This window comes from Conger conger, chromosome 17, assembly GCF_963514075.1.
Source record: "Conger conger chromosome 17, fConCon1.1, whole genome shotgun sequence".
NCBI lineage: Eukaryota > Metazoa > Chordata > Actinopteri > Anguilliformes > Congridae > Conger > Conger conger.
Window position 1 is genome coordinate 18,380,261 of NC_083776.1, and position 27,812 is coordinate 18,408,072.

The following is a 27,812-nucleotide window of genomic DNA, read 5'->3' on the forward strand; positions in this document are numbered from 1 at the left end:
TAAAAAGTGGGAGGCACATATACAAACTGTTGTAATTCCTACACCGTTCACCTGATTTGGATGTAAATACCCTCAAATTAAAGCTGAAAGTCTTGTTCGTTTAATTTCAAATCCATTGTGGTGGTGTATAGAGCCAACAAGATGAGAATTGTGTCGATGTCCCAATATTTATGGACCTGACTGTATGTGCTTACTCACAGTAGCCAAGCTCAGATTTCTGCAGCTTTAGTGGGGATTCCAAATAACAATAATTTTTATTTATCTGACTTCATATGAAGACAAGACTTTAGAGCAGTGGTTCCCAAATCTGTCCTGGGGGACTACGGTGTATCCTGGTTTTAATTCCAACCTGCTGGAAAACCTAGATCTTCAAGAAGCGGTTCATTTTTCCTAATTAGATGCTTTTCATATTTACAGGGATTATTTACCCTGGTAAATATATTACTTTAAAATAAAATAATTATATTATAATAATTTTATATTTGTTACCAGGCCTGAAAAGGGGCATTATGAAAGTGAGCGGTTATAATGTGCAAATGATTAGATTTCAGTTCAGGGTTCACATGGAGCCTAGGTGCTTGTTTTATCAAGTAAAAGTGATTTTGTGTCAAGTTTCAAAGTAAAATGGCTGTGGCATCACAAAAGAAACCACTAGAAAAACACTATACCTACAGCGTAACAAAATAAACCACAGTGAGAGCAAAACTATACCTGCATAAGTGCTGCATATAGTGAAGAGATGAAGACTTCTTGACGACGAACAAATCCTTCTGAGAAATGTTTCTTCTGTCCGTTTCAAAGCAGAAGTTTGGTTCACACAGCCAAAAATACTCATTAATACCACACGAGGGAGCCTGAACTGCTGTAGTAAACTCATCGATAATGGCATGGAATTACTTTGCCTGCACTTTTGATAGGAGGCTGCTCGTTTTGTGATTACATCTGACACCTGGACTCACCATTGATGATGAAGAGATAAAATTCCTTCTCTTTGCAGATGGCCTGGTTCTGCTGCTGCCCACAGAACATGGACTGCAGCAAAGCCCGGCTCTGATAAGAGAAATACTGGCAAACCTAGGCCTATGTGAATGAGACTAAACCACATATATACCTGCGATCTGCATCTTCTTTGAAATGAGTAGATTAGGAAAAAAACAATAGAACTTAATCATGGTTACACTTATGTAGGTTTTAAAACTTAGCCCAATAGAAAGGCTGAAAACTTGGCGGCAAATTAACTGAAGGAGAAAGGACTGTAGGGCATTCTATGCCATAAGGAAACACCCAAATTATACAGCCTATGAAAATGCGGCTTAAAATACAATAAGTAATTTAAACAATTGCATTATATGGCAGATCAGTGTGGGGTCGGCCTACAGAGGAAGATTTTGCAAAAACATCCTATAGAAACTTTGTTAAAATGTATAAATAAGAAACTGTAAAAAAATAATAATAATAATACCCCAGGTGCGAGTACACAAAGGTAGATTACCGGACTGCCGTGAAAGAAATACATTTTACATTTACATTTTTGTCATTTGGCAGACGCTTTTAATCCAAAGCGACTTACAAGTGCAAATAGAAACAAGTAAAACAAAACTGAGTCGACACTGTCAGACCTGGCTGCCCAGAGGACAGGTTGTGCTCACAGTAACATGCAAGAGGTGGAGAAAGCTTCATTTCCTGTGAAAAATGTGAAAAAATGCCACGAAATTGCTTCTCAGAGCTACATTTTTTTGTTACACAAAAAACAAGGTCACCTCGTCCATTCATCGACACGGATCAACATTTCGAAAAACCCCATTAAACACGTTTACTTCCAATAGTCTTCTTTTATTGTACTCATCTCAGAACGTTGGTTCTGTTCCTGTTCTGACCTCTGACCGAAGCAGTCAAAGGTCACAGGTTACAGGTCTCCTGGACACTCGGGGGTCAGATAAAGGACATGCACGAGTCACAAGCACAGACCCACTCACTGGCAGGAACAAGGTTCGACACAGATAAAACTCAACCCTCCCCATGGACACAACAAAACCCCCATCCAAACTCACATATAGCATGTAAATACACTCTTTGTGCATAACCATTTTGACAGTTTTTTTTTTTTGTTTTGTTTTTGCATTAAACACAACCATTTCAGTCTGATATTTCAGTGGCATTCCAGAATAGGGATCCATTCCAAAGCGAATGGCTCAATGGGAGACTCCTCTTCAGTGGATTATCATAGAGAACCAGACACACGGCTTTCAGATGTCACTGCATTACCGGGCCCTGTCCACAATGTGCTTTTAGTGCTAAAACATCGGCATTTTAAATCTTCATACCCTGCCCGGTTATTGCCAAGTACCACCACTCCAACATTTAAATAATAATAAAAGAAAAAAATAAACTTCTGCATAATTACTACTAAAATCCATGAATATCTAATTATTTGGGAGCTTTACTATGCAACTCATCAATTCCCCCATATACACTCAGACCACTTTATTACGTACACCGTTCTATTACTGAATTATTTGTGGCATGGATTCAACAAAGTGCTGGAAACATTCCCTGAAGACTCTGGGGTCCATGTTGGCATGGCAGCATTACGCAGTCTTCAACTGGCCAGGTCTGGTGAGGCAGAGACCACTGCAGTGTACCTCAGTTTGCTGTTCTAAGCTGACGGGAGTGTTGCTGCTGTATCCCATCCACTTCAATGTTTGATGTGTTGTGTGTTCAGAGATGCTCTTCTGCATACCACTGTTGAAACGTGTGGCTATTTGCCTAGCTTTGGCCTAGTCAGGCCCTTCCCCTCTGACCTCTCTCATTAACAAGCCATTAACAACGGAACCACTTGACCCTGTCAGCACGCTTTTATGCATCGAGTTGCTGCCAGATGATAGCATTAGTGAGCAGGTGTACAGGCATTCCTAATAAAGTGGTCAGTGCATATCCCGATATTTTGAATTCAAGAACATTAATAGTAAGGACTGTAGCCTATTCCGGTTCCAGATAGACTTCATAACCAACTCGACGAATGGTACAGATGCATTCGTCAGTTGAACAGAAGTACTGGTGGACAGTTTAGTAAAGCATCACATGGACATTTAAAACATTACGATATGGCACTCCACTGTCCTCCAACACCAGCAGAAGCTCCTATTGCATGAATACCATCACTAGCCATCACTGCATTACACGAACACTGATAATCAAAGCCAAATGAAGCCAAGAGCTGGGATGAAATGAAGATGAATAATTTAAGAGTTTTATTAGAGCATGCAGTCTTGTGTAATACCACATACAACATCTCAATCAAAGGGGCTTTCGATTTGAACCACAACACTACAGCTCGCAACCAGTTAAAGGCAACTTAAACTGAACAAAACAACAAAACAAAAAGTAATCTACAGGATTTAGTGAGCGTAGGTGTGTTCACCGGGTCTCATAGGAAAGTGAAATGTGCAAAACGGATTGGGTTTGGTAGAAATCTCAAAATGAGCCATAATGTACACACTGCTGTGTGGCCGTTTCTCCTCCGGGCAGGAGCCTCCATCAGTTCTGTTTAATTGAGCTGAACAAGAACTGCTGTGACATAATCAAGAGGGACTGTAGAGAAAAACAAAAGTGATGAACCAACCACCTCTGTCCATCTTAGCTCCCAATGCCAATCTTTAGTATCCCAGAATTGAGAGCAGAAGTTCTGGGGGGAAAGCCACCTTAAAAAAAAAGGCCTGTAGCACGCCTACCATTCCACAATGCACTGCTCCCAAAACCCGGTTCAACCCTGTCACAGGCAAAGGTGCTTCTTCAGCCCAAAACAAAGGGCGAGAACCAGGCAGGAGAAATTTGTTCTGTCCTCACAACAAATTTCACTTCAATCTTCATCTCACATTCAAAAATAAAAATAAAAAACAGATAAAGTGGGTGCTTTCTCTTTTATTACAATGGTACTCCTCAGTAATATCGTGATCATTATTGTAAATTTTCTGCTGGAACTTAAAAAAAATGTGTAATTCCACCCCCAGTACTCAAAGGGGACGTTTTTATTACAGTCTTCAACCTTTAACCAACTTCACCCTCCGCACTATTTATATATACAAGCACACTATATACACACACATCAACACTCAGAGGCCACCTTATTAGGTACACCTTTCCAGTAATGGGTAGGACCTAACTTTGCTCCAGAAAAGGCAGACTTGTAGCATGGATTCATCAAGGTACCGGAAACATTCCTGTTCTGTGTATGTCAGTTGGTTTGAGTTGATGTCACCTTCCTGTCAGCTTGAACCAGTTTAGCCATTCTCAGACCTTGGGTTCCACTCTGGCCAGCTAAGAACAGGAAACTGAGGCTAGTCAGCACTGTCGCAGAAATGGAGATTCATCAGACAAGGCGACATGCAGAGGGGTTGGGTCAGAATTTGCTGTAACATGGAATCCATCCTGCATCGTGTCAACGGGTCAGACTGGTGGTGGTGGTGTAATGGTGTGGGGAATGTTGGCTTGGCACACAATAGGCCCTATAATGTTTCCAGCACCATGTTAAATCTATTCCACAATTACAGGCTGTTCTGGGGGCAGAGGGCAGTCCTTCCCAGTACCCGAAATGTATACCTAATAAATTGGTAATTGAATGTGCGTGCGTGTGTGTGTGTGCATACACTGTACAAAAGTCTTAGGCACATGTAAAAGAAAAATCAGTAAAACAAAGATACTTTCTAAAATAATGAAATGAAGTTCCGAAATACAAAAAAGTTTTACTCTAAAGAGCAGTAAACGGTTCAGAACTATATAAATATTTGTTGTTACCAACCTTTGCCTTTAAAATTGCATCAATTCCTCTCAGTACACCGTTCTGCAGTTTTATAAGAAAATCAGCTGGTAGGTTGTTCTAAACATATTGGAGAAGACGGACTGACCTCGCTTGCTACAGGCTCTCCTGATAATCCCAGCTGAATACAAACAGCCTTGTTCAAGTTATCTTAAAAGTGGTATCTTGCATAACACAGTATATTATTTTATTAAAAGAAATGGAAAACATTCTCTAACAATTTTTTGGGGAAAAATGAATGTTTGAAAATCTCAAATTTGCTCTTTTCTAATGACACACTAATGCAGAAAACCAAATATAAATAAAAATATAAATAAACATCCGAGACAAAAAACAAACCATTGTGCCTAAGCCTTCTGCACAGTACTGTACTGTATATATCGTAAATATCCCATTTCTGTATGTGGGGCGGGAGTGTGGGGGAGAGGGCGCCCCCTGGCTCTCAGTCGGCGTAGTGCATGATGGACTCCACGTAGTTGCCGGGAAACAGGCCGGTGGTGCCGCACATGACGCCCTCGTACCAGCCGTCGTCGTTCTTCTTGATGACGTAGATGATGGCGCCCTCCTGGAAGGACAGCTCGTCCTCTTTGTCCCGGGCGTAGTCGTAGATGGCCACCACTGGAGGGGAGGTCTCAGGATTAGCGTTACGGCGTTTGCAGCGGTTCATTCAGCGATGCCGCGGGACAGGCACACTAGCAGGTTCGGGAATGCCGTTTGCCAGGGCCCTGTTCCACAGAGCAGGATTACTGATTTAGCTGGACAACTGCAAGGAGTAAAATCCGGAACATCCCAAATCTGGAATACAGACTGAAGTAAAAAGAGCGGCTCCGGGTTTTATTTTGAGCAGTTATCCATCTATAAAATATCCGGCTATCCAGGTAACGTTGCGTTGCGGAACGGGGCCCAGGTCCTGCATTGCCATTAGTGCTGTTGTCATAATACTTGGTCTCTTGTATGCCAAATCACTTTGTAATTATTTTGTAAGATTATGGATTTTTACAGCAGCCATAATTCCTGGTTGCACTCATTCAAATTACGACCGCTTGTATTCAGCTTCATCTCATTTTGCTATGAAAATGATTGTTTTGTGCATGACTCGTTTGCTTATGTTTTTGACACAAACTCGTTTTATAGATGGATGGAAGTCACTTGATTTCCTCGGTTTAGGGTCAGGAAACTGTCCTTTGGCTATATGAGCTTAACGCAGAATCCGAATCAGAAACTTCAATTTAACACTGCAATAATGCTTTTTATACACAAGCAAAGAAATTTAAACTAAATCAACTTGTTGAAAGTTGAGCATCACACCAGGGGTGTGAGCGTATGGAGAGAGGATGAGCGTACGGAGAGAGAGAGGATGAGCGTACGGAGAGAGAGAGGATGAGCGTACGGAGAGAGAGAGGATGAGCATACAGAGAGAGAGAGAGAGGATGAGCATACAGAGAGAGAGAGAGAGAGGATGAGCGTATGAGAGAGGATGAGCGTACGGTGAGAGGATGAGCGTATGAGAGAGGATGAGCGTATGAGAGAGGATGAGCGTATGAGAGAGGATGAGCGTATGAGAGAGGATGAGCGTACGGTGAGAGAGGATGAGCGTATGAGAGAGGATGAGCGTATGAGAGAGGATGAGCGTATGAGAGAGGATGAGCGTATGAGAGAGGATGAGCGTATGAGAGAGGATGAGCGTATGAGAGAGGATGAGCGTATGAGAGAGGATGAGCGTATGAGAGGATGAGCGTATGAGAGAGGATGAGCGTACGGTGAGAGAGGATGAGCGTATGAGAGAGAGGATGAGCGTATGAGAGAGAGGATGAGCGTACGGAGAGAGAGGATAAGCGTATGAGAGAGGATGAGCGTACGGTGAGAGAGGATGGGCGTAGAGAGAGCAAGTGTGTGGTGTACCTTTCTCCAGGTAGCTGGGCGGGGCCCAGGGCGGGTCCTCCTCTGCGTACGGGTCGCTGTACTCCACCACAGACGACTCCTCCTCCTCGTAGTCCTCCGGGGGAGGGGGCGGCGGGGGCGAGTCCTCAAACACCGGCTCTTCTGAGGGGGGCGGCGGGGGAGGGCCGTCTGAGACTGAGGGTCCGGAGATTTTTTATGAATATAAAAATGCTGATGTTACATGAAGACACATGGCATTCTCAGCGGTTGGTCTGCAGACACTTTGAGGTGGGGCTTATCCCTGGGGCTTATCCCTGGTTTTGGGTATACACTTTGTTGCCCGTCACTCTGGATAAGAGCGTCTGCCAAATGCCTACAATGTAATGTAATGTCATATAATGTCATGTAAAATTTAGACACCTCACTTCAGAGGTGAGGCCTATCAAACAGAGCGAGGAGAACAAACAGCACAACGGAGCGCATTCAGAGCGAAACAATCACACAAACACACACACTGTCCTTCCCACCGTGTCATTCTAACTCAGTGGCAGTGAGCAGGGACACACACTCTTACACCAGTGCTCACCAACCCCATTCCTGGAGATCTACCGTCCTGTAGGTTTTCACTTGACCCTAACAAAGCTGGAGACCTGTATTCAAGCAGCTAATTAGTAGCGTTTCAGGATGGAATGAAAACCTCCAGGATGGCAGATCTCCAGGACCAGGGTTGGTGACCACGGCCTTACATGCTCGATTAAATCAGCCACCTCCTTTACTTCCCCAAACGTCCTTCCCCGTCTCTCTGGAGGGAGGACCCAAACAGAGCCGCTCAAAGCCACTGCTGGCCCAGCTTAACCTCTTGAGACCCAGGAGACAAAAAGCCCATTATTTTACAAATTCTTGACATAATACAAGTGTCGTGGATGACAAAAACATGCTGTAGTGAAAATATTTCCAAATAAATATTTAACGTCCCTTATGTTAAGAGAGAGATTCTGTATAGAGCTCAGGGAAGGCAGAATATAAGGTCCTGGTTTGAGGACGCAGGGTCTCAGGTGGCTAAGGGTGCAGTGCTCTGGAGAGGCAGCAGGGGGCTGTGATGGGGAGGCGGGGGGGTGAAGCTGAAAGCCACTTACTGGTCTCCTGAACGCGAGCCACAAAGCCCATCAGCGGGAGCTGGGGGGTGATCTGCAGGACGGAGGGGGGAGGGGGGGCGAGCGGGGCTGATCACACGGGCGTGAGCGCACGGGAACGGGCGGAGAGAGACAGACGGAGGGACAGATGGATGGAGGGATGGAGACGGGAGGTGAGAGGGGGGTGTGGGGGGGGTGGTGTTGTGGCCGGAAAGAGAGGAATGGTACGAGAGAAAGAGGACAGGAACCCAAAACAAGAGAAGAGAAGCAAGTTAGTTTAGTGTGCAGACAAACGTGAGCCCAGCGCCAAACAGAAGTCACTGACAATTAGTGATTACACACCCTGGGAGGAGGGGAGGGTGATCTAGTGTCCTCTAGAGGTACAATAGCCAATTTTGGACTTCTAACAGTCAAGAGAAAAATAGCAGCAACAAACAACCTCAAACCACAGCACTGTTTATCCCTCCTCCTTCTCTGTGAACGTGCTGACGTTCAAACCCCCCTACGCCAGCTGTGGCAACTGGAACTAATGAGCTTGAATTATTGTACAGCTGTACAATGTTTTGGTATAGAGTGTCGGTCCATCAACTGCATATTTTGAAACCCGAATTTAAGGTCTATAAACTCAGGCAGAGGGCGGGTCAACATGTCAGTGAGCCTTTTTCAATGATAGGAAGGGATTTACAATGGTCTTGTGACAATCTTTTAACACAAAAAACTTACCAATTGTACCTTTACAAGAGAGTAAAGTTAATAACTGCTGTGGTTAAGGGAACAACTTTATTCTATACAATATAATAAAACAGGCATGAATAAGTTTTATGTCAGCTGTGGCCCGTTATCAGTCCATGGCATGCAGCTGTGTTTGGTGAAAATGAAACATAATTTACTGCCAAAAAACGAAACAAAAGGCAGCTTCTATTTATTTATCATTGGCAATGGCCATACACAAGTGTACCTCGGTATTCAAAGATACACATTTCTCTCAGTTTCCTTAAAATGAGCCAAAGCTAAATTTGTACTTGGAAAGTCAGGCCTATGAAGTAGCGGACCGGTTTGTGAGAACACAAGCGGTAGTATCAGGCAGTGAGGACGGTGCCGTGCGCTCACCTGGGCCCTGGGTGTAGTAGGGTCCCCCGTTGAGCTGGTTTTGGGGCAGGCTGGGCTGGCCCGTCACCGAGGGGGGCCGGCGGTAGGGCAGGGAGCCCCCCACAGAGGGGTTGTTGTGTCGGGACCCCGTCCGGTTCATGCTGTAGAACTGAGGGGCGTTGCCTAAAACGCAACGCACCAGGGAGGTGAGGGGAGACAGTGGAGCAGACGACCCCTTTATGTCTAAACTCTGCCCTCTCATCACTTCTGGGTAACACGGTCTGAAGGCTCCTACATGAGAGCTAAATAAGCACTACATAGCACATTCATAAGGGCTTATGTCAACAACCGTCAAATAACGTGCTACCTCACTGTCATTCTCCGTTAAATGTGCACACACACACACACACACACACACACACACACACACACACACACACACACACACACACACACACACACACACACACACACACACACACACACACACACACACACACACACACACACACACACACACACACACACACACACACACACACACACACAGTTAAGGCTCTCTATTATTACCGCTGCAGTATATTGCCCAGCCTGAAGTCTAAACAATTATAGCTGAGCAAATACCACTCACTCACCACTCAACTGACCAATCCACCCACCCAGCCAAGATGGTAGCCATCAACCCACCCACACAATCAACTGACCGATTACCCATTCGGCACGTTTCCACATGTTTTCTGCATGCAGCACAGACGGCATGATGTGCCACAAAACACAGACGTTTAGAGAACACACACACACAGCATGCATGTGAGCGTCGCAGGCAACACAAACAAGACTATGGGCAACGTCACGACATAACACTGCACTGCGGCCGAGTTTACAACGGGATGCGGCAGAACCAACCTGCCGACAAATCCGTTTAACTCTATTCTGAAACTAAGCTGAGCTTCATTTTCAGAAGTGCATACAGCGGAAACGGATGCAACATTTGAGAAGAAACCCAAACACCAGAAGCGCTCTTCTGAAAACCGAAAGAGTAGGCGACCCTTTGCATCCCCAGTGCATCACAGGATTGATGGAAACCGAAAAGCGGGCAGAGGGAGAAGCGCGGAACGTTCGGAAGCCACAGGAGGACGGGTGGAAACAGGATGGGGGGCGATGGGGAGATCTGAGGGCACTGTGTGGGGCGGCCTATACCCTAGGAGCGAAGGTACACACTAAGATCTCGGCAGCCGTTGGGCCCTTGAGCAAGGCCCGTAACCCCGCATTGCTCCGGCGGGGGTAATGCCCCCTGCTTAGTCTAATCAACTGTAAGTCACTTTGGATAAACATGACCAATGATGATGATGAGGGATGAGATGAGCCACGGCGGGGTGAGGACAGGTACAGTACAGGTGGGGGGACTCACCTGGCGCGGGGGGGGTGGTCGTGTCAGATGACACGGCAGCGGTGGTAGCAGGAGGGGGGGGCTGGGAGGGAGGGGGGGCCTCGGCGGGTGGGGCCGGAGAGGGGTCGGGGGTCGGGGGCGGGGCGTTAGGTGGGGCGTTAGGCAGGGGGTTGGCTGGGGCAGCAGAGGGGGGAGGGGGAGCAGAATTGGCGGAAGCAGGGGGGGTGCCTGCAGCCCCCACCACGGTCGCTTCAGTAAACACAGAAACGCAGAAGAGGAAGAAAAAGAAGGAACAAGATAAGGAACGGTCATCAAAGGTTTCCTTTCTGTTGTTTTTTTGCCGTTTTAGCAAGAGACAGGACAGGCAGAGACTATTCTGTGTTGCTATTTATTGAGGTTTCCATGGCGATTGACCTACTGCAGGGAGAACACCACTTTTACTGCAGCGCAGAATACTTTACTGCAACCTATACTGGTTACAATAGGCAACGCACCCATTGAACTATTATACACTTCAATGGACGGAAGACTTTAATGCAAATTATACAGCAACAATGTTGTTGTATAACTTAGTTCATAGTTTCACTGTAGCAGATGTTGTAATGCACAGTAAACCACTCTACTGTAGAACATGGCGTACTGGTAAGAAACAAAAGTCTTTACTGCCACAACAAGCAAACAGGTTCTGAGGCTGCGATTTGGATATTTTTGCCGTTTTCAACAAATCTGTGGCTCACCACCTCCACCTAGGTTTTTGGTGATTGTGGTTCAAATACTGCACCGTATTGCCCGCCTCCTGATTTCCTCAGTTATTGCATGTCACTGAATGGGTTCAGATCTTTAGACAGTGAAGAATCACACCATTCAGAGTGAGCAGATCAGGAAAGGGGCAAATACTTTCACCACACTGTAGGCACACGCATAGCCAAATCTAGGAACCCATCCTTTCTTGGGAACCCATCCTTTCTAAGGCAAACCACAAAACGGCTTGGAGGTTGGCTCCAAATCACAGGAAAACGCGACATCTGGGCTGATCACATCAAAGACGATGTTGCTGGTTGTCAGCTGGTTCTCAGTCACAGAAAGAGTGAGAGCCGCAGGATGAGTACAGCATGTACACACTGAGTAGAACACTGTGGGGCACTGGGTGGATCACTCAGCTAAAGCACAGGCTCTCCACACAGGATCACGCTGCATGGTGTGGTGTGTGTGCCAGCTACACGAGAGGCATGTAATTGACTGAAGCATCAGCCAGGGAGACGGGGCTTTGGTAAGTAGAGCTTCCTTGTGGAGAACAAGTGGCCAAAAACAAGTGGCACTTTATTCTTTATTTTACCGTTTTTTATTCTCATCTTTTGTGGTTTTGTTTAGAGATGCTGCCCACCATCACCATTGCGGTTAGCTCCAGTTTAGGCATTTCAGCAAACCTTTTCAATGTAGTCAATGGCAACAACACGGTAAAAATGAAAGTTCTCTTCATCTCATATCTCCCCACGTGCTGATTTGAAGTTATTGTGTTATGTGTGAAGAGCAGTGCAGTAATACGTTGGGGAAAAAAAATCAGGGACAATGCCAAGTCCCGTCTCTAACACGCTTAGTGGAGGAGCCACATTCAGGGGCCCTCTAGCTCCGAATCGCAACGAGCGTAAACTTGACTTCAGCGGTATCAAAGCGCTTTTCACTAGTCCATGGACAGTCAGAGGGTGACGCAACAGGCACTTGGTCCATATTGCTCTAGTCTACGGTGGGAACACGCGAGAGCAAGGCCTCTCTGGGTGAGCAGAGGCCTGCAGGCAGTCAGTCCGTCTGCCCCAGCTGCGCATGAACGGTCCTTCAACACAGCGACTGCGCAATCGAGCTGCTCGCGCGTCAGAGAAGGGCACGCGCCTCTCAGTTACCGAGGATATGGAAGTGAAGAGACGAGGCTAGGATAGTCACACTCTGCAATCCAAACTGGGAAAGAAGAACTGGGGGGGTGGGTTAAAAATGAGAATGCAATGTGGGAAAAGGGGTGCTGTGATTCCCAGGTTTGAGTGTTGTTAGTGTTGTTACTGCGAAAGCAGATGTTCATTTCAGTGTCTAAATTCCTCACTAGCACCAGTCAACACAGTATGTTCTTGCTCGGTAACATTGGCTAGCCATCTTAGTAAAGACAACGAGAAACTATAAAGGCTCTCCCAAAGAGCTACAACAAGTCGTAGAAACACATTAATATTGTCAAGCCTGAGATGAAATCCCAATGCATGTGCAGGGAGTTTCCTGATGGACTACATAGATATGGCTTTACATATTACATTGGTATAGTATTACACATCACGCTGGTATAAAAGGTGTGTGTATAGACACACTACACTGGTATAGTATTACACATTACGCCAGTATAAAAGGTGGGTGTATATACACACTACACTGGTATAGTATTACACATTACGCCGGTATAAAAGGTGTGTGTATATACACACTACACTGGTATAGTATTACACATCACGCTGGTATAAAAGGTGTGTATATATACACACTACACTGGTATAGTATTACACATCATGCTGGTATAAAAGGTGTGTGTATAGACACACTACACTGGTATAGTATTACACATCACGCTGGTATAAAAGGTGTGTGTATAGACACACTACACTGGTATAGTATTACACATTACGCTGGTATAAAAGGTGTGTATATATACACACTACACTGGTATAGTATGACACATCACGCTGGTATAAAAGGTGTATGAGGTGGTAGCAGACGGTGCCGATGGCAGTTGCCCTTACCTGGGAAGGCGCTGGGCGGGGACGGGGTTGGCACGGCGATGGGCACACCCACGCTGCCACTCCCGCTGTTCTCCCGGCTGCTGCTACGGCTGCTGGGGTGGCTGCCCCCACTGCTCCCACTGCTAAAGACGACACAGGAAGTACAACCATTACATACCAACCACGCAAGATATATTTATGAACTTGCTATAGCTCAGAAATCTCAGTCCGTATTCGCCCATATGAAAAAAACTGGCATTTTTACTTAATTTTGGTATTTGTAGCCAAGCCGCATCATGCCAACGTCGCTTGTGAACTTGTGTTGGTCTCGTCACCCCCACGCTCTGACAAGATCTCAAATTGTGAACGAGGCATCAGGAGCAATGTTTAATGGACACAAATGAGGAAAAATAATGTTTATAACACAATCAGAAAGTTAAACGTTTCCTATTTGTGTTATAAATGATTAATCAATTCTATAATACGAAATTACAAATTAACACTAACAAATTAGGGGTGATGCTATATCTAATGCATAAACGCATAAGTAACAATATATTCATAACACAAACTGAAATGCGTTTACAAAACTTTTCACAGATAAAACGGATTAACATAATAGCCTGAAAATGATTTAGCGCCCTTTTCACCTGTGGTGCCTCTCCTTAAATAAAGTAGGGCAGGACATTCCATTGGACCCATGAGCAGAGGGGTGCAACACTAATCTCAAGCTGATATTCAACAGAGATAAATGCGTGTGTGAAATGAGTGTAGTGGAAGCTCAGTTCTGCGGAAGGCGGTTGGTCTACACCGCATGAGACGGTAAAAGCTGGCTTGTATTTTAGTGCTGAAGTGGGCACTTTCTACACGGTGCGTGGCAGGAAGGGTGATGAACAGAAGCACTTCTGCTTGCCTCCAGTTGGGCTACTATGAAAACGGCATGCTTGTGAAGGGCATCACTCATACTGTTCTCCCAAAGTGCCAGATTTCACCCATCCAGCATTGCAGGCACTTTCACTGCTCCTGACTCAGGAGGAGAGGTTTCACGCCAAAAAGCTGTTCTGTTGCCTCACACGGAGAGGGAGAGGGAGAGGCAGAGAGCAGGAGCAGTGAGAGGGAAAGAGGGAGAGCAGGAGGAGGGAGAGGGAGAAAGCAGGAGAGAGCAGGAGCAGCGAGAGGGAAAGAGGGAGAGCAGGAGGAGGGAGAGGGAAAGAGAGGGAGAGAGAAAGAAGCAGAGGGTGAAATACACAGTGAGAGTGGAAGAACGAGAGAGAGAAAGAGGGAGAGGGAGAGGGAAAGAAAAGCAGAGACGGAGAGGATGGCCCATGAATACGCAGCTCTGTGTAGCTGTGTGGGAGGTGTTCGGACAATGGCATGAAGGAGGGCTACTCACACACAAACTTACACAGCTCAGAACTACGATTGAAAAGTGGAGAGGAAAGTAGGCATGTCCTGGCTGTGTATAGGTGTGGCCTAGCCAATGGTGAGCATGTCCTGGCTGTGTGTAGGTGTGGCCTAGCCAATGGTGAGCATTTCCTGGCTGTGTGTAGGTGTGGCCCAGCCAATGGTGAGCACGTCCTGGCTGAGTGTAGGAGTGGCCCAGCCAATGGTGAGCACGTCCTGGCTGTGTTGTAGGAGTTCCAGCCTGCGGTGGGCATGTTCTGGTAGCGGGCCGGGCTGTATTGTGGGCGGTACCTGTAGGTGCGGGTCCTCTGGTTAACTGAAGCCGTGCGTACTGGGCTCTGCTGCGGTGGGCCCATGGAGCGGGTGGGGCTGGGGACGTAGTCGTTCGGGACCACAGGGGGGCGCACTGGCTCCAGCGTCCTGTAGGGGGAGTGCCGCCTGGGAGGGAGGACGAGAGCAGCTTAACGCAAAATAATCAATTTACAGTCATTTCACCTTTAATGGGAGCCCTAATAATAAAATAATACTTCTATGTAACATAATGGCAAGAAAATTCAGCCCAGCAATGAACACCTTTTCCAAACATTAAAGTGTACCGCCTGCTTAGTTTGCCTTAACAGCTAAATAGTATCTAGCACTGTATGAAGCCTGGTCTTGAAAAAGCCCAGGGTTTCTGCTGCCACTACATGTCCTGGCAAGCTATTCAACATGGTGACCACTCTCTGTGAAAACATTTTTCTAATATCGGTGCTGAGTTGCTTTGCCAATTTACATTCATGCCCCCTGGTTCTGCTAACCAAACTCACCCTGAAGAATCGCCAACCTCATAGTTTTGAATCACATTAAATTGAAGTAACCAACTTTCAATGTCCCTGTCAACATCATTTACGTAAATGAGGAAGAGCAGTGGTCCCAGGACTGATCCCTGTGGGATTCAACTTCCCACAGTAACCTGCTCAGATAAAGTAGTAGTAGGACGGAGCTTGTGGTTCCCGTAACAAATTCTGAACCCACTCTAAAATGGCTCCTGTAATTCCTACGTCTTCATTTTCATAATGAGTTTGTCATGCGGCACCTTATCAAATGCTTTTTGTTCATCTAAACATACAATATCGTAAGCCCATGTAAATATATTTAAACATTTTTATAATAATATGAACATACAGCCTTTCATTTCATGATCACAGAACACTGATAAGACGGGAAACAGCCAATGTGTATCCACCAATAGAGTGATGTGACGGCAGCCATTTCCCTCTCGGATCTCTACAGACCACAGTGAGCCAGGACCTCGCTTGATCACCTCGTGTGAAAGAGGCGTTTCCCCCAGAGGAGAGCATCACAAGGCTTGCGCTGGACACAGCAGGATGCACGAGACAATCAGAGACTCTGTGAGACCAGAGTGCATGATGGGAACTCAGAGGTATCACATTTGGGGTCACGTGTTGCTTGAATGCCTGTCACTTTATGAACTGCATCATATTTTCCCTCTTAAATATTCTTGTGTACCGACTCCCGGAAATGCATGACTCAGAGTTGGCCACAAATTCAAATCACATGACGGCCAGCTTGGAAAGATCATATTCTGAGGAGGTGAGAATGCTGTCGCTCTGCTCTGCCCCAACAACGTCATAACAAATGCAATAATCTTTTGCAGACAGAAAGACACTGCCAGAGGGCTGAAAAATAAAGCAAACACAGACACATATAGAATGACACACACGTTGGTTTTCCATGCGAGCTGGTTTCTTCCCTGTCTGGATCAGACGCTGCACTAAATGAAAGGCAGAGATTCTGGGGCCCGGTCATGATGACTCATGCGCGAGGAGATTCTTTTGAAATGAATCCTCCAGGTTGCAGCGGCTTAGACCCTATCCGGAGCTTTGGATCCTGTTGTACAAGTTATTTCTGTCAGTTTGCTCCTTCCAAATCCTTTCTGAGCACATTGAAATGAGCATGAACTTATGCCTTTATATAAAACGTCAGTAAACAGCCTTAAATATTGCATATACGGAGCATGTTCCAGCCAAAAAATAGCAGATTTTTGCACAAACATACACACACACCCACCCACAGCATAGGTAATTCAGACCGGTTTTCAATGTAAAGTCAATGATACAATTGTGGTAAAAAAAAACAAAAAAATATAGTGGCAACCTGTCTTTTTTTCTACATCTTATGCCTCCCCATGTGCCGAAGTTATTGTTATAAGGACAATACGGCAATACTTTGTGGACGAATCAGGGACAGATTACGTCTCTCTCTCTCACACGCTCAGTGGAGGAGGCACATCGGCATCCCTACAGTCTCTGGCTCCAAACCATACAACATGGTGGCGCTGGTAAACATGATTCCCTGGGTTTTCAAAACGCTTTTCACAAGCCCATGGAGAGTCAGTGGGTGACGTAACCGGCACTTGGTCCATAGTTTTCTACAGTCGATGTTACATACCCGATAGTTCCCTTCCCTGACATGGGGGGGCTCGGGGGCTTCTGGGTGGGCGGGGTGGTGCGAGGGAGCCCGCCCATCTTCATGTTCTGAGCGCTGACCTAAGAGAGACAGGGGCGGGGTTAAACACACACAGGTTGGATGTGAACATGAAGGGGAGAGGGGGTAGTTTGGGAGAAGATGAAAGGAACAGGGCGAACCAGAGCAGTCCCCGGAGAAGGGAGACAGGAACACAAACACAGAAACACAAACGAACACAGCGAGAAACACGGTGAACCAGGGGAAACAGCCAGGGGAGTATGTCATGCACAATAACCCCAAACACGAGCACAAACATCAGCCCCCCACCACTGCCACTCTGTCAGCAGCCCGGCCCGCGCACTGCCACAGGAAGTGACCCGGGGGTGTGTCACCATGACGACTAAACGCACACTGCCATTACTTCATTTCATGATCGAAATTAAACTCCTCAGCCAGATTCCTAGTCACAAAACCTTTTGTTTTCTTTTCCTTTTGAGAACAGATGGTAATACTAAAAAAGGGAAATGTTTTTTTTGGATCCAACACAAAAATGCAAGAAATCACCGAGTTAATTTATTGCCAATTATTTGGTGTTTATTTTTAACCAATTGTTATGAGATTCTTCGGTATTTTTTCCAGTGATTTTTTTCCAGCTGCGTGAACAACAGAACACAATGATAGCCAATCAAAATCTATCCGGATTAACAGGGCGTCACATACAAAACAGCAGATGACATAGCCAAGAGACTATTTACAAAACGTTATCGTGTCTGTATGGCTATATATTATGTTGTGGCTTGGTCAACCCAAAGATACCAAACATTCACCTCATCTTCAGTGACAGCAGACCGGGTCAGGGCAAGAGAGCTCCGCCCAGTCTGGCTAAAGCCTCTTTTGGCTGATGACAGACAGGGGAAAGCTGGCTGATGCCAGAGGGAGGGATGCTGACATGGTGGCAGGGTGAGGGTTTTAATGAAGAATTCAGGAGAGGGATGTACTCTACACACGGTTAAACACACTAAGCCAATCAGACACTTGTATAATGCGCACAGAATAAACCCGATATCACAAGGCAGGGGCACACTTTAAACCATACCAAACCACACCAAACGTTTCTAACAATATCAACCAATGGGCACTTTAAAATGAATCGTTCATTAAAATCAGATCCCCTACTTTAGGCAGTAAATTATAGAATTATTTATTGGGCAAAGAAAAGCCCTTCTGACAGCCTGAAGAGGGACAGCTGACTGAAAATCCGTTTTTGATCAAATATAACCTCGTCTCAAGTAGTTATTTTTTAATCACAACTGAATCACTTCTTTCGGCTGTAGAGCAGAGTTGCAATTGCAGTTAGGGCAGCACCTCAAACAAGGGCTGACAAGGTTATAACACGGTTTTTATTGTTTGTGTAATCAAGCATATTGCTCCACTATATGACGAGAATCGTGAGCTAAAGAGGTAGGACCCAGGTGTTGAGCATTAGTATATACCCGGCTAACAAGAAACATTCTCACAATGTTGCTGCCATGTAGTGGCAATGCGAGAACCCTTCGTGTCAGCTGGCTAATGAGGAGTGTTACGATGAGAACATGAACAGAAGGGTCCACCAGTAGAAAAGGCCCTTACCTTAAACCTAAGCAACCACTGAACACATACATGAAGCAATCACGAGAGGCAGAGAAAGACAATATCAGTGTTAGAGAAGTTTAGAGACAAATGTCGATACACAAGATTAATGACAACCTGTGTTACATGTCGCCGAGTGTTAGAAATGCAGAAAACTGGTTAAAGAGTTAAAGGCACAATGAAAATAAATGATGCAAACATTCTACCACTTAACAGACTAGAGAAAACATACCTAATCATGTGGTATCATAGCACAGGTTGAAAGGACATGTGCCATACCTTTACTAGTGCATCCAAACACTCAAACAACTTGACGGACCAATCTACTACCCCCAAGCAATACTTCCCAAGACCTAAAATAGCTTGTGCATTGCCCTTCTCAACTGCACAAAAAACCATTTACCCAACATTTCAATTTTTCTCTTTCTTTTTTTAACACAGTCCCTGCTAATCTGCCTGCACTCAACACTACACCCTTACATGTCCCTGTACCAATGCTACAGCCCTACAGATCTCTGTACCAACACTATGTACCTACACATCACTGTACCCAACACTACAACCCCTAAATATCCCTGTACCCAACACTACACCCCTACAGATCGCACTGTACCCAACACTGGAGCCCTACAGATCTCTGTACAAAACACTAGACCTGTACAAATCTCTGTACCCAACATTAGACCCCTACAGATCTCCCTGTATCCAACACTACACCTCATACAGATCCCCCTGTACTCAAAACTACACCCCTACAGATCTCCCTGTACCCAACACTAGACTCACACACATCTCTGTTCCCAACACTAGACCCCTACTCATCTCTGTACCCAAGACTAGACCCAAACACATCTCTCTGAGGCCAGTCCTAATCCTGACGCCCTGTCCTACCTTCACCCCATGTCCGATGTCATCCAGCACATTGTAGTCAATGGGCTTGCGTATGTAGCGGACAGGCCTCTCTGGATTGGCTGGTGCGATGATCTTGTGCGTGCGGGAGGTGTTCTTATTGGTGGTGAGGATGCCAATCTCCCGCCGGGCCACCTTCTCCTTGTGGATGTCCACCGTCTGAGAGGAAGAGGTGGAACACAAGAGATCACAACATGAATACCGTGTGTAACCAAGCAACCTCACCAACCCAGTCTGAGAAGGACTGAGAAACAGTCTCTGCAATCTCATTTCTGCATTTGACCAATCCTAGTTACTTAGGAGCAGTGGAGAGCCACAGTGACACCCAGAGCGCAATGCCGGGTGAAGGGCCTTGCAAGGGCCCAACAGCAGTGCAGAGTTTATCATGGTTACACAGAGGTTTTAACCACCAACCTTCTGGGTCCTAGCCCCCAGTCATATACCTTACCCAGCTGAATCATCACAAACTAACATCTGTAGAAGAACAATAAAAATGGTTCGGCCTTTAGCGTAGCGGTTAAGGTAAATGACTGGGACACGCAAGGTTGGTGGTTCTAAGCCCAGTCTACCCACAATAAGATCGGCACAGCCGTTGGGCCCTTGAGCAAGGCCCTTAACCTTGCAATGCTCCAGGGGAGGATTGTCTCCTGTTTAGTCTAATCAACTGTACATCGCTCTGGTTAAGAGGGTCTGCCAAATGCCAATAATGTAATGTAATGGTTCCACCAGTCAGGTAACCCTCAAATTGGACAGACTAATTAGCATTGAGGTTCTTTTACTTTATGTCTTTCCATACTTGCTTTTTATAATGCATTTGCAATCTCTATATTTTCATCATGTTTTCTCTATTTCAGTGATTTTAATGCATTTTTTATATTGCTGTATCTTCAGGGCACCGTTGTAAAAGAGAGCACTGCTCTCAATGGGTGGCTCACTGTTTGAAGATAGGAAGGTAGGAGGCGTCTGTACCTATGGTGCAGAAACCCTAAAACCTTGCTTCAGTGGCACAGGGCCAAACAGGAGGAGGGACAGAGAGCGGATAAGGGAGGTGGAATCAGAGGGTAGACAGCAGATGATATGTGCAGACGCAAGAGGGGCCAAGTATTAGGAGACAGAGAGGAAAAGCACTGAGAGAAGATGGAGTGGAGAGAAGAGGGGATGGGCATTAAACGCTTGGAGGAGAAGTGGCTTCTCTCAGCGGTATTCCCCCCAGACCCAAGCCTCCCGGTGCTGCGTCTCCTGTGGGGAGACTACGTACACTTCAGGGATTACTTTTAAACAATCACATGAGCACTTGTGTTTGTTTATCAGCAGTCAGAAACAGTTATGGTGCCCAGCCGTATGATAAAGAGATGATTCAGCAGGAACAAGAATAATATGTACATGGCTGGAACAATAATAGAATCTGCCAAGTGCATAGTTTTGATGCAAGTCACAGAATAGATATATGAGAGCTTGCTGCTTTGTTTCAGAGAAAGCCCTATGCTGATGCGTTGTGAATTTTCTCCATGCTGCATGTAATAAATAGTTTCTTATCACAGTGCTCCTTTCCTCAACAATTTGAATGAGATTTTTGAGGTCAGTGAGGACCCTGGTGGGGGGGCTCTAGGTGGGGTGGTTTACGTGGAACCACACCAGCAAGGCTTAGCGAGGCTAGTGGCTAAGGTACATGACTGGGACCTGGAAGATTGGTGGTTCAAGTCCCAGAGTAGCCACAATAAGATCCGCACAGCTGTGGGGCCCTTGAGCAAGGCCCTAAACCACACATTGCTCCAGGGGGGATTGGCCCTGTTTGGTCTAATCAACTGTAAGTGATTATGGATAAGTGTAAACTAAATAACTAATGTAATGCAATGAGGCACTCACCTGGGAGATGTGGTTGATGGACGACTCCATGCGGCGTAACTGGGACGCCTGGATGTCCAGCATCTGCAGAACATTGTTGGCCAAGGTGTTGATCAGGTACGCTACGCTGGCCAGGGACTGCGTGGTGTAGTTTTTGGTTTCCTCTAGGGCTCTGTGCTTATCTGGTGACTGAGGAGAGGAGGAGAGAGAAGAAACAATTTTAAAAGAGTGGGGGGGGGATAAAATAACAGTGTTTTTCTCTTCGTCTCATGTGCCACACTAACTGCTCACAGATGTAGAAATCTGGCCTGCTTCACCTCCGCAGAACAACGGTCCCAGGAATTGACTCGCTTCCTGCAATGATTCACAGACACACACCGTATGCCCCCCGGCTCATTTTCACCCTTTATTTACACAACAGGGATGCCAACAAACTCACCACGCATAGATAACACTTCCATGAAGAAATGGCAGAACAAGAACCGGCCTCACCAATGATCTAAACCGAGAGAACGGCACACCAGTGATGTCAGTCATCCTTCCTCTCGCTGGGTTCACAAACTACGGTGCGTGTGAAACGCCTGCTGAAAAATGCATTCCCCAAGATGCCGGCATCAGTGAGACGCTCATTAGCCAGCCAAGATGAAGGGTTTTACCGAAGTCTGAATCAGCACGCATATGAATGTAATTCATAAAGAGGTTATTATGCTATGTGCTGTTGATTATGCCTCTATGCTAATTGGCAGAGCATAAATGACTTCAGGAAAACTGAAACCTTTTACACAGATTCCAATCCGCTACATTCGTCTGTTCAACCCTTGTCTGACAGCCAGCCTAATACAGAAAGATAAATTGGATATACTTAATATGAAATTATGTGGGACTCCCGAATCCCTTCCCATACTTCAGGAAGACAGACGCATTCTGAAAAGCAGTAACCACAGGGGTCACTAGCCTGGCATGCGTCTCTGTTGGTGTAATTATTACCAATGCTAATACTCTGCCTGACTCGTATCACTGTTTTATTTTCTCCCTTCCATTCCTTTTCACCCTCGCACATCGTCCGCACAGCCACGGCTATTGTTCTTTGTAGTCCTGCCGAGGTGCTTTGGTACCACCATCTGATGCCAATAAAGCTCTCTCAGACAGAGAGAGGGAGGGCTAGCACAATAAAATGGAATAACAAAAGCAGAAGGAAAAGAAAATCATAAAAAATTGGGCTGAAGAGGACGTCTTCCTCTCTGAAGCACCGACGATATGTCATAGGCCCAGCGGTTTGAGAACATCTTGTCTTTGCTTACCGAAGTCAGGATGGCTGTGCTACAGAGACTGGAGAACTGGATGTCACCAAAATATTCCCATATTAAAATGGAAAAATGAAGAAGAAACATAATAACACTTTAACCATTAAACGCTGAACACTAAATACCTGTCACGTAAAAAAAGGTATGTACACACCCACAGACTAAATATAGTCCCCATAAAAAAGGCTATACACACGCAGTGATCGCTTTATTAGGTACACCAGCTCATCCATACAAATATCTAAAATCAGCCAATCATGTAGCAGCATCTCAATGCATAAAAGCATGCAGGCGTGGTCAGGAGGTTTAGTCGTTGTTCAGACCAAACATCACAAAGAGGAAGAAATGCCAGTCCTGTGATGTGAAAAACATACTACATGCTACAAGTCTGAATGTCTCCAGCACCATGCTGAATCCATGGCATAAAGAATTCAGGCAGTTCTGGGGGCAAAGGGACGTCCAACTCACAACTATAACGGTGTACCTCATAAAGCAGTCACTGAGTGTATACTGTATAACTATGAATAAAACACACATTAACCATGTTTATTGCATAGCTCTAGGGCCTGCTTGTAAAGACAGGACTGGATCACACGAGGGAACTGGACAGGCCAGATGCGGCCTGCATCCTGGCCCTGATGCAAAGCGAGGCATAAATTAGCCATCCCTCACACCGGTGATCAGCCCACACAGCCGCAGTGTGTAATTAACAATCTGCAGATGGTCTGCTAATCTCAGGCTCACATCGCTGCTGTAACCGCACACCAGAAAACACCACCAGTCTGCGCCTGGTTTACATCTTCAGATGTGCCTTACCCACGCAGGGAAAGCCCCAATCACGCTGCACCCACTAATGATGCTAAATTACAGGGCAGCAGCTTAGCTAAAGCTATATTAGCAGTGCCTCAGGTGCTTTAGTCCAAAATCACCAAGTCAACCGTTTCGGAAAGGGAACACTACATAACAAAACTCAAGTTCCATTTTCTCATGTGAAGTCTGACTGGGCCATTCCATTCAGAAGTCAACAGGGAAGACAGAAGGTTTTCCAACTTCCTGGACATTCTTCCATAAAGTATAAAGAAATGTTACAATTTTCACATCAAAAAGAGCGATATGCATTTAATGGAGTATTTCTCCATCGGTATACCTACAGAATCATTGATAGCCGAGTGACAGAAAAGCTATATTCATGGCATATTTATGCATTTTCCTCATTTGAAACCAAAGCCATGCAACTCTCCATTGTGCAGGGAGACTGATTCCCCCGGGTATTAGCCAAGCTGCAGAGGTGTGGCACCTCCGCCGAATTCACAAACACCAGAGAAGAAAAGGTACGTGATATGGGACCCGGAAGGTTGGTGGTTCAAGCCCCGGTGTAGCCACAATAAGATCCGCACTGCTGTTGGGCCCTTAACCGCACATTCCTCCAATGGGGGATTAGCCCCTGCTTAGCCTAATCAACTGCAAGTCACTCTGGATGAAAGTGTCAGCTAAATAACACATTATTATTATTATTATTTTTATATGTGAATACCATGACTCGCTACTTCACACTGCGAGGCACTTCACCTTGACTGACTACTTTCCTGGGGAAAACCCTGAAGCAGCACTCAAGCTGAATTTTACAGTCCCTGGTTACAGGTGAGTACATCTCCTTCCCTATGCTTTAGGCCATACAGGACCGCATAACACAACAGATCTTGTGCCAGCGGGAGGAGAGGCAACATCACAGAAAACAACCTGCAGTGCGCTTCTATACCCACTCTAAAGGAGCCTGGACACATTAGACCCATCTGTCTCGAGCAGAGGGAGGAAACTCAGGCATGGCATACTACCACACATTCTGAGCTCTCACTCCTCAGACCGCCGACTACACAAAAGATTATACAGCAACATTATCAAATATAAAACGGACCAAGAGACAAATATCTCGTTCCGAATACAGTGCAGAAACACCAGAGTCTTTCTCGGGGAACACTGCTCCGTCCAAGTGGACTGAGGAAAGGAAGTTAAACCCACAACATGGTATGTCGTTACGATAAATCTGTCAAAACAAGCCCTAGAAGGCCCTACATAGCATTCACTCCTGCTACTGTACTAACAAATTGTTAGCATAGTTAGCCAAAAAGATCTATTTAAACAAGGATTTGTCCATCATTGTGGCCGTGGCTCCAATTTGTTTCTAAGCTGACCCTGACCCGACACAGCCTCAAGCATCGGTGTCTACGCAAAAAAAAACAGCAAATACTTGCACTTTCACTGTTTGAGTTAATTATAAAGCGCTTTGGATAAAAGCGCTATATAAATGCAGTTGATATAATATTAAATAGTAACCATTTTATTTGAGTATGTCATTTTCAGGCTTGTGTTAAAAAACGGGCAGTAAAACCCAGTGCCTTCCCCCTGCTTCCTCCCTGCCTCCGCGCTGGGCAGCAGAACGGGTTGAGCAGGTGTCTGGCTGCGTGATGCCCATTTCACACCACACACAGGCCAACCCTCACCAGGCTCTGAGTGGGCAGCACAGCCTGTGCAGCAGCGCGGGCAAACCCTCCTCCATCGCTGCTTCTCACCACCGCACCAGCGGGCTCTCCGGAACCATCTCACTGAACCTGCTCCATCATTTCAGCTGTTGCACTGCAGCGAGACAATCCAGCATGTGTGAACAAACAGAGGCTCAGTTTTCCATTCCAAGTGACTACAACAGAACTAAATCAGTAATATGTAGCCCTCTAACAGGCCGTTAATACATTTAAAATCACAATGGAGGGACTACAAAATCAATTAACTTTATTAATTTAATTACTATGTTTAGTGTACAGCAAATATTGAGTACACAGCAGTTAGGAGGCTGTTCCGGACACAGACTAGTGGTGGCCATTGTTTGTGAAGTTGGTCAACATCAGGAGCCGACTCGCACATCTGAAGAGCTGACCATTTTATTTTTTGTAAATGACAAACGATCCCATGACATCTTATTAGTGTAATAACAGTACCAGGACTCCAGAACGCGACTGGACCATTTCGCATTTTGCCAGTGCAAGTATGAGAACTTTGTAACCTAAACCAAAAGAAATGCTTCAAGTGCTTCACAAGCAACAGACTAAAATAGGAACAAATGGTTATTCTGGTGCAGCGAATAAATGTTTTGTTTATGGTTTTATCAATTGTACATGTTCATTTGTGAAATATAATCCTGTGCCATACGTGACTTTCTTCCAGACAAAATGTGTTAATTTCTCAGCAGGTCATAGGCAGGACTGCTTAGGAGGCAAACAAGCCAAGTTTTAACTGAAAATAAGTATCAACTGAAACTAGTTAGAGGCCAAAAATCTTGAGCAGTTTTCAAAAGCAGTGACAGAAAATCTTTACAGATACTAGCCAGTTATAGGCAACCCCTCATTGTTCAATGGAATGGTGCCACCCCACACACACCCCAACAACACCACACATGCGTTGCATCTCTGACTGGCCCAGGGACCCAAAAGGAATCAAGTCTCTACATGCAAGTTACTAAATTGGCTGATGGGGCCAGTAATTTCCAACACAGGACCTGCCTCTCCAAGTTGCTGACCTGGCAGGCACCCGCTGTATAAAGAAGCAAGACTACATTTGGACGCAATGCACGTACTAAGAAAACACACACACAAACGCCATCCATTTAAATCTACGTCCAAATTCATGAATCTAATCACAGGCAGTTACTGTACACCCACTACTAGTCCAGATACGTGCGCATGCGCCTCTCCCTGGCGACTACGGTTCGTTAAACTGAAATTAAGCTGTATATTTCCCCTGCTGCTTCCGACATTATTTAGACATTTACTCACTACCTAACTGCACACATTGCCTTTTCACAAGCTGATGTCATAATAGCTAAAGCATACATGCGACATTTGTCAAACAAATATCGATCCCATGTGACATGCGACCCATACGCTTCGGACTGAACTCTGACGTTATTTGTAACCTAGCAAGCCATGACAATACTGAAAGCACACGGCTGCCTTGCCGCACATCCCTCCCCGACATAAATCGTCATTAGAAGGACTGACGCCAAATACGGCGTGATGTAATAAACTGAAAATGTAAAACACAACACTTTGTTCAAGTTTGTTCATACCCGAATACAGATCCAGATCATATAAAGTTTCTCTGCTTAGTACGTCATGATCGTATTAAATGGCAAATTTTGTTCTACATTGGAAGGAAATTGCATGGCAAGGAACCAGCTTCCAGACGACAGCTTGTTACACACTTAGCCAGTTAACGTGAACTTTGGATACCCAGCGTTTCCACAAACCATCGGTCATTCCCCCAGTCAATTCCATTACAACTCACATATCGTAGAATTTCAACATGGCTATCAATAGATCTTGCCGTTGCCTACACACCGCAAGCTAGCACAACATTACTTTGTTGGAAACATATTTTTGCATACAAGCAGTGCATATTCATGGTTTCATGGATATACCGCACTTAGCTTAACATTCGCGAAACCACCGGACTCAATAGCGCTAACGTTACACTGCATCCTGAAAATTATTCTCTCGCAAATCCTAGCGAATCCGGATACTTCAACCCATTCTTATACGAAAAACGACTAATGTTAACGCTAAACTGTGAAACGCCTGTGAAGTGCAATAGTACCACTGGCAACACCGATAGCAAACCGCACACATTATACGGGACAGTTGCACAGAAATTGTCAATATAACACAGCAAAGTACCTTACTGACGAGCTAGCTTTCTCCATAACACAAGACGGCAATAACACGGATCAGCCACACACTGTGGAAAAACCAAAACCACAGAACCTGCTTTCACCACTCGCGAAGTGCATTGAAGTACAGCGACTTTTTAATATCCGTCCTGTTACCTGGATGTAGTTATTTTCACAGTAATCCGCGACTCTTTCGAGATTTGTGAAACTGTCCAGCAAAGCTCTCCGACCTGCCGGAATCTCCTCTTCCAACAGCATCTGTAGCTCCGCCATCTTTACATCTTTTAATGCACTGATGGGCGAGCGCTCTCACGCAGGAAACGGGCGGGAATGCCATTTCCGCTCCTCCTACGCTCTCTACTACTGGGATAACAAATCCTGCAGCTCTTGCTGGTTAGTTGGCGATCGGTTTGTTGCAAACTAACCGTGGCCATAAACAGCATTGTGATGTACTAAATTGTTTCTTTTCT

At 45.6% G+C, this 27,812-nt stretch overlaps 1 protein-coding gene across 3 annotated transcripts; it reads right to left on the minus strand.

Annotated features, from left to right (window-relative positions):
* Positions 1-1,812: 1,812 nt before the first annotated feature.
* On the minus strand, positions 1,813-27,645 carry LOC133116236 (abl interactor 2). 3 transcript variants are annotated; one of them, XM_061225611.1, is made up of 11 exons: positions 27,499-27,645; positions 21,340-21,507; positions 19,456-19,632; positions 18,565-18,582; positions 16,918-17,015; positions 14,758-14,904; positions 13,084-13,205; positions 8,941-9,102; positions 7,834-7,920; positions 6,719-6,892; positions 1,813-5,434 (listed from the first exon to the last, which is right to left on the minus strand). In XM_061225611.1, exons 1-11 carry the CDS (start codon positions 27,613-27,615, stop codon positions 5,259-5,261), a joined length of 1,446 nt encoding a protein of 481 aa, XP_061081595.1. In that variant the 5' UTR covers positions 27,616-27,645; the 3' UTR covers positions 1,813-5,258. The 3 variants fall into 3 exon arrangements, with proteins under 3 accessions (XP_061081595.1, XP_061081596.1, XP_061081597.1); XM_061225612.1 differs by lacking the exon at positions 18,565-18,582; XM_061225613.1 differs by lacking the exons at positions 7,834-7,920; positions 18,565-18,582.
* Between the last annotated feature and the right edge of the window lie 167 nt (positions 27,646-27,812).